Source organism: Poromitra crassiceps (genome assembly GCF_964638095.1).
Source record: "Poromitra crassiceps genome assembly, chromosome: 29".
NCBI lineage: Eukaryota > Metazoa > Chordata > Actinopteri > Beryciformes > Melamphaidae > Poromitra > Poromitra crassiceps.
In genome coordinates, this window is record NC_139641.1 from 5,429,910 (window position 1) to 5,438,452 (window position 8,543).

The window sequence follows — 8,543 nt, forward strand, 5'->3', positions numbered from 1 at the left end:
ATAACGATGAGACTCTCTTCTATCACCTGCAAAAAAAAGTTTATTGATCCCATTTTCCGTTCTTTAGTTATGAGCCGGAGAAGATAGCCTGATTGAACGAAAAACATACCTTTTTTTCTACGAGCTGAGATAACGAGCCTTTTGTGAAATTAAACATTTCAAGCACATCTCTGACTCTGAAGCTAATTTTCTGATGTCTGGGTCTGTCTGGGTGAAGTGTATGCTGCTCTGCTGCTCTCCGTGCTCCCCCCCCCCCCCCCCCCTCAACTGCACACGCCTCCTGGGTGTGTCTTATGTGTCTGGTGGCTCTCAGTCTCTGCTGAGTTTGCTGCGCACACACAGTGAATGGTGCGCGATATTCAGCTTTTTGGTTCCGCGTGTGTTTGTCACGGGCTGGCATGCTTCCAGTTCGGAATAATAATGCTGATTATGTGAATGTGCTGTTGCAGGCAGCGTACATGAAGGTGCTCAGTTGTGACAGCGGATGCTGCTGCTCTGGGCACAGCTGGCGTTGTGCTCGTTGTGCTTCTGCACGTCGATGCATACGGACGGATGCGATGCGATTTCCTCCTTTTTCCCAGTGACTATTTCTGTGTGTTTGGCTCCTTTTTCTCTGATCAGGAGAGTGCTGTCGCCACCTAATGGGTTTGTAAAATAGGTTATCGACCTCCAATAGCTACAATATTGTTAGAGGCGACGTAAGAAGCTTAGATCGACACCCCCCCGTCAAAAAAACAATTTGGAGTTATGACGCCATTTGGCGTCGCTGGCACTGTACGGTAAATTTCTAATGACGCCATATGGCGTCGCTGGCACTGAACGTGTTAAGTGCAAAACAAAATCAACTTAAAGAGCCCTTGATGGCCTTTAATTATGAATATAAGCCATGCACATCTATGCGTCTTCACCCTGGATTTACAAGCTGTATCTTAGATATATCAATGTTGTCCCTTTGGATTAGGGGTGTCAAAAATAATCGATTATAAGATGCATCGCGATGCGGACCTGCACGATTCTGCATCGATTCACAAATGTCAAAAATCGATTATAAAAAAAAAAATAATAATAATAATAATAATAATAATAATAATAATAATCAAATAAAATATAATGGAAGTACATGCAGTTGTTTATTTTAATTATGGATCATAATACAATGCAATTCCAAATGCACTTTTATTTTAAAAGTAGCCACACAGTGAGAAAAAATAAAGTGAGAAAAAATAAATCATGTATTGGGGAAAAAAAGGGATGCATCGATTTAAGATGCATCGAGAATCGAGATGCATCGAGATGCATCGATAATCGTATCGAATCGTGAGGCCAGTGAAGATTCACAGCCCTACTTTGGATGATATTGGATGGTCGATGGTTGAAGCGAGACATGGACGAGACATCATCCCTACCTTGAAGAAGCGTGTGCTGCCGAGGCTCTTGTCGTACTCGTGGTCGTGGATGTCAGAGAAGTAGCTGTCCACAGAGAGGATCTGAGAGAGGGCGATGCCTGCCAGCTGGTTACCCATGATGCTTCAGCACACGTCTGAGAATAGAGACTACATTACCCATGATGCTTCAGCACACGTCTGAGAATAGAGACTAGATTACCCATGATGCTTCAGCACACGTCTGAGAATAGAGACTATATTACCCATGATGCTTCAGCACATGTCTGAGAATAGAGACTACATTACCCATGATGCTTCAGCACACGTCTGAGAATAGAGACTACATTACCCATGATGCTTCAGCACACGTCTGAGAATAGAGACTACATTACCCATGATGCTTCAGCACACGTCTGAGAATAGAGACTACATTACCCATGATGCTTCAGCACACGTCTGAGAATAGAGACTACATTACCCATGATGCTTCAGCACACGTCTGAGAATAGAGACTACATTACCCATGATGCTTCAGCACACGTCTGAGAATAGAGACTACATTACCCATGATGCTTCAGCACACGTCTGAGAATAGAGACTACATTACCCATGATGCTTCAGCACACGTCTGAGAATAGAGACTACATTACCCATGATGCTTCAGCACACGTCTGAGAATAGAGACTACATTACCCATGATGCTTCAGCACACGTCTGAGAATAGAGACTACATTACCCATGATGCTTCAGCACACGTCTGAGAATAGAGACTACATTACCCATGATGCTTCAGCACACGTCTGAGAATAGAGACTACATTACCCATGATGCTTCAGCACACGTCTGAGAATAGAGACTACATTACCCATGATGCTTCAGCACACGTCTGAGAATAGAGACTACATTACCCATGATGCTTCAGCACACGTCTGAGAATAGAGACTACATTACCCATGATGCTTCAGCACACGTCTGAGAATAGAGACTACATTACCCATGATGCTTCAGCACACGTCTGAGAATAGAGACTACATTACCCATGATGCTTCAGCACACGTCTGAGAATAGAGACTACATTACCCATGATGCTTCAGCACACGTCTGAGAATAGAGACTATATTACCCATGATGCTTCAGCACACGTCTGAGAATAGAGACTATATTACCCATGATGCTTCAGCACACGTCTGAGAATAGAGACTATATTACCCATGATGCTTCAGCACACGTCTGAGAATAGAGACTACATTACCCATGATGCTTCAGCACACGTCTGAGAATAGAGACTACATTACCCATGATGCTTCAGCACACGTCTGAGAATAGAGACTACATTACCCATGATGCTTCAGCACACGTCTGAGAATAGAGACTACATTACCCATGATGCTTCAGCACACGTCTGAGAATAGAGACTACATTACCCATGATGCTTCAGCACACGTCTGAGAATAGAGACTACATTACCCATGATGCTTCAGCACACGTCTGAGAATAGAGACTCTTTAGGTTTAGGCAGATCATTTAACTTCTGCTGACTGTGACTGACTGTAACCCTGAACAGACTCAGGATCAGCATGTAAAGTGATACGATTTGACCTAATATGTGTTGAACAGACTCAGGATCAGCATGTAAAGTGATACGATTTGACCTAATATGTGTTGAACAGACTCAGGATCAGCATGTAAAGTGATAAGATTTGACCTAATATGTGTTGAACAGACTCAGGATCAGCATGTAAAGTGATACGATTTGACCTAATATGTGTTGAACAGACTCAGGATCAGCATGCAGTGGATACGATTTGACCTAATATGTGTTTAACAGACTCAGGATCAGCTGCAGTGGAGGGAAAAGCCCTATTATCAAAACAAGTGTGATCAAAATAAAAGGGTTTCCTTCTCTGTTTTACAGCTGCACAATATATCAACATGTACATGAAAAAATATCTAAAATATATAGTTCATATAAATAAAAATGGTGCAGGTTTTCCTCTCCTATTAAACAAAAGACACAGCTGTGCAAATAATAAAAATGTAAATGGAACAAAAAATGACAAAATAACAACTGACCAAATACCTTGATAATGATTTTGAGACAACTAGCTTGATTCCTAAGGTGGAGACTCTGGAGAAACTACCTTTTCCCCTTAACTCACCCTTGTCCTCCTACTTATACTCCCCACCCACTTACTGTATATAGCCTCATCCGATGACATCACAATTGCTCGAGTGACATCACTAATGACATCACAATTGCTCGAGTGACATCAGTGATGACATCACTGTTGACATCACAATTGCTCAAGTGACATCACTTCCGTCACAAATCGTAACTGACACCGACTAGGGATGGGCGCGAGTACTCGGGTACTCGAGTGCTCGTTCATAACGTCAGTACTCGAGTAACGTTTGCGCTGTCCGGGTACTCGCCCCACTCCCCACCCCTTTAAAAATGGTCTAAATCTACGCATGCATCGTTATGTGGATCTGCCAGCATGAACTGCACGGGAGTCAAGTCAGCCACAATGTACAAGTACATCATCTGCTTTGTTGATTTCAAAATAAAAGGCTTATTGTAACGCAAGTTGTAACCTTATCTACTTTGAGTAATGCGTTACAGCCATAGTTTCACGCCATATAACATCACGAGTATTTTGATACAAGGTTTGCTGCTTCGTTCGTTGAAATTAGAGATGCTGCGATCCGATCATGTGATCGGATATCGGCGCGATATCAGCCAAAAAACATGGATCGGATCGGATCGGATTCCAGCGAAAATGACCGATCCAAGGCTCCGATATAAGCACTCCATTCCATGACTCCGCTCCAGGATTTCTATCCAGCATGCAGCAGCAGCAGCAGCAGCACACAGAGGCCGCGTTGAGCATAGGATGGCCAGGGCCAAAACGTCAGACACACCCGTCCTTAACCTATGTGCGATTCGAAATCACGCGTCCGCACCTATGGTCCGCACCAACCCAAGGAGGCGCAGCTTAGCTAGCGAAACATGGCCGCCTCCACTGTGGCTGTTGACAGTTTCAAATTATAATAAAACAACCACTATTGCGATTTGCAATACATGTCCCGCAAGGTTTCTGAGATTAGGGGAAAGTCTGAGCTGGCCTTACGCTAAACCAACGTGGGGAGGAGGCAGCGGATTTGTTTGGCGTTAACGTTAGCTCGCTGTTGTGATGGGGGCTAACGTTAGCTAGCTGGTTGTGGCTACCTATAGCAAGCAGCGCTCCACAAGCTTATTGTGACCAAAATCCCCGCATTTAAAGCACTTCATACTCCCAGAGCTGGCGTAAACCATAGAGAACCTCATGCATTACTCAAAATGAAACGTCCAGGGTTTGTGTCTCCGGTCTCCAAAAGCAACTAACGTTAACGTTACATGCAAGCTAACGTAGCTAGCTGCAGGGCTGTCATGATCTATCAGGAAAACGAATGCGCACATACAGTATGTTGCCGTCATGCCAATAAGAGTCTAAATGTAATTTTTTATGTTTTATCTGCAGACTAAGCAGCTAGGCTTTCGGTTCTATAAAAGCCATTATTTTTTGTATTGACTATTGAGAATTATATCACAATAGTGATGTCAGATTTGCTTAGGTCAGAGCTATGGAATATTAAATCATCCATCTTTGCTCACAACATTTGCCATTTCTTTCTTCTTCTTTTTTACCCCAGGTGTGCATAAAATACAGGTTAAGAACTTATGGAAAAGTCATGGAAATCCATTGGTCAAAATGTGTATGAACCCTGAAGGGTTAAATTGAGCATTTATGAGAGATTTCAAAAATATCGAGATATATATCGTGTATCGCGATATAGCAGAAAAACAACGCGATATTCTTTAGAGGCCATATCGCCCAGCCCTAATTTGATTGTTATGTTTTAGTTTTACATCAAATGAATTAGATGAACTAAATCGTTTACATACTATATTACCAAAGCACACACATACATACCTAACCCTAAAAATGTTTGTTGCCTGCTAGCTATCAGACAGAATAGAGAGACTTAAATATGTGCTGTATCGGTATCGGATCGAAATCGGTATCGAATCGGGTATCGAAATTTGATCGGAATCGGATCGGTTTTGAGCTAAAATATCGAAATCGGATCGGAATTGAAAAATCTCGATCGCAGCATCTCTAGTTGAAATACCCTTTTCTCCTCCAACGTGCATAAATAAGCTATTTACTTTGTTTTGTTTAAGTAACATTATTTTGAAAGTTTTAACCGGAAGTTTTCCAGCTCATCCCGAAAATGGTGGCTGAAGATATGCTCCCGAAGGAGACAGATGCACGCTTCTTCATAGCGCACGCCCGATAAAACTCATTCAAAACTTTGCAGTAGTTTACTGACTACACTGTCGTTTCCCATAACGTTAGTCACAAGAAATGTGGAGAAAGAATCGCTTTTTGGGAGACAATCGTTTCATGGTGATCACTATTTAGCTGCAGCTGTAACGTTAATCACACTGGTCAGTGGTCAGTTTTCACTTTTTGGCAGAACACCGGACCTTGTAATCCGTGGATTTACGTTAGTGTAAGTAAAATTGATGATACTGGACAATGGACATGTATTGGAATTGAGCCTTCGCTTGTTTTACAACAATATTGTCCGCTCCGAAGCGCTAATGCCATCCATCCAACCATCGGAGATGCTGTCTGAGGTAGGCTTTAGACGTTAGCTGAGCGTCACCTCACCTAATATCACAGTCAGTCAGTCCCTCTCCTCACATGCTCCAGGTAGCGCTTTCTCCATGCAAAAATGCAAACGTTATGTGTGAACAGCCCCACACACAGCAGATTACCCCTGCTCCGTCATTACCATAGTAATCACACAGACCCCCCGCCCCCCCCCCACGCAAGTACTCGAGTACTCGTTCATAATAGAAGGAGAGTACTCGAGTATTTAAATTGCTTAAAATGCCCATCCCTAACACCGACCACCACCACCACCACCACCACCACAGACACCAGTTAGACAATTTTAAGTTATAAGTTAAGTTATCCTTTATTTATCCCTGTGGGGAAACTAAGATATTGTAGCGCTATTGGTGCTTCACAAAATATTGATACGAGATTGTTGATCAATAATCATCAGTAATGTGGATATAATGACTAAATGGGAAAAGGCAAACAGAACAGCTAAAACAGTCTGGTAAGTTCAGATCACTTCCCTGTAATGCAGCCTGTAAAACCTAATCTGATCTCATATGACGATATTGATATAATATTGATATATATTGCTCAACCCTATGGACAAAGTGAAACAATGCAGGTTGCAGATACAAGCTGAGATAGACGGACAGGCTGCCCACTGATGCTCCGCTTTGTTTGAAGTGATGAAACTAATGATTTTATATGCTCATTTTTTGTGTGTTAATGTTCCATCTGCAAATACTACTGGTCCTTTTTGGGTGAACTGTGCAAAAGTAGTCTTAACATGTCACTGTTTACTGTTTAAAAAAGATGGAGGCATACATTAAGAGTATAACTTCTCCAGGCACCACTACACCATTGTTCATCCAAAATAAAGGACAGGTGTCATGCCGAGTTTTGCACCCCCGCCGAGAATTGCACCCCCACCATATTTTGGGGCTGTTTTAACTTAAAAATAGGGATGCAAATGTCGGCAGGTAAAAATCGCCGAGATTTGCACCCCCCTCCATAAAGCCAGGACAGATCCCTGGGTCTCGAGGTCCTCTGTACCCGGATTTTAAGCACCAAAGTCGGCTTCCATGAGCCAGAAAGAGGGAGCCCCAGGCATGGAAGTCACCTCCACGCGGATCTAATGCATCAAAGTCGGTCTGCATGAGTCAGGACAGACCCCCTGGCTTGGAGATCACGTCTACCCAGACAATTATATCATTTTTAAACAGTTAAGTTTCCGTATGAATCATTACAATATGCTCCCGGAAGGTGGGGATGCAAAACTCGGCATAACACCGGCTCAAACTGTATCGCAATGAGTGGTGACGTCACTGCCTGACTGGAGCTGAGTCACATGACTTGCTGCACTACAACAGCTCTGTGACAGCGCTACTTTAGCATGTAGCTAACTGTTCGCTCCGATGTTATAACGTTAGCAAACCATTAATGAGTAAGTTTAGATGTGATGTTTACCAGTCAGGTGACGCTGTGGTGACCGGGACTCCTGCGCCTGCGCTGTGGGGTTTATGTTGCTGTTAGCTTTAGCTGCCCAGCGGCTCTCTCTGTCTCCAGGCAGTCTGTGTTCAGGCTGAGCTCGCCTGTCTGTCCGCTAGCTTCATGTCTTCTTCTCTCTGGGTGAAGAAGCTACACAGCCGCCATTCTGTCCACAGCTGTTCACTCGCATCGAGTTATGCTGTGGTAAAAAAGCAACAGTGTGACTGGTAAAGCAAAGTAACGTTAGCGGTCTCTACGCTGTCTCTGCTTTGCTGCTGTTGGTTGGTTTCCAGCTGTTGTTGTTATTCCGAGTCAGGGGTCAGAGAGAGTACAGATAGCGCCCCTACTGGGCAACGGGAGTTAAAACAAAGCTGTGTATTTTTCTGTTTCTTCTTTTGAGGTTAATGGCGGTTGGCAAACAGCTTTTTGTGCATTACCACCACCTACTGGAGGTTGATGTCTTCTTCATAGTGGAATCTTACAGTGATTGATTGATTGATTGAAAAGTTTATATCTATACATAAACATAGAGCATTTACATTGTTATATATCCTGACATTTATAGCCTAAGCTAGTTTGCAATGTTTGTCCCTAGATGTTATAAGGCAAATATAAAAACAGGGTACAGAATACAGCTGTTAGGTTACACAAAATATAAAACATAAAACAAATATAGGCCTACATCTGTTATGTACAGTATACAAGATATGTAGTAAAAATACATTAGTGTGTTAATGTAATACATTATTGACATCAAGGATAACAACATAAGATTAGCAAGTTAAAATGGGGAGTTTTATCAGGGACTGACTAGTCTCCTTCATCAGCTTATTTCTATCAGTGTTCAAACTACTGGTGAGGGGGAAGTAGGCTACTTCATAGCTTAACTACGAAAATAGTGTCCGCTGTTTATCTCCCTTTCTGCTGCAGCATGTTGAAGAAATAAATGTTCAGTTTGAACAACACCCGTTCTGATGATTATAGAGCAAGATTCATT

At 42.7% G+C, this 8,543-nt stretch overlaps 1 protein-coding gene across 1 annotated transcript in view; it reads right to left on the reverse strand.

Annotated features, from left to right (window-relative positions):
• The window catches only part of LOC310799893 (phosphoinositide 3-kinase regulatory subunit 4-like), an 82,647-nt gene extending 75,023 nt beyond the window's left edge, over positions 1-7,624 (reverse strand). The window contains exons 1-2 of the mRNA XM_083662501.1: positions 7,526-7,624; positions 1,407-1,540 (exon numbers count right to left, since the gene is read on the reverse strand). Coding sequence (XP_083518627.1) covers positions 1,407-1,523 — 117 coding nt within the window. The 5' untranslated portion in view covers positions 1,524-1,540; positions 7,526-7,624. The remainder of the gene's footprint in view (positions 1-1,406; positions 1,541-7,525) is intronic.
• Positions 7,625-8,543: the final 919 nt, after the last annotated feature.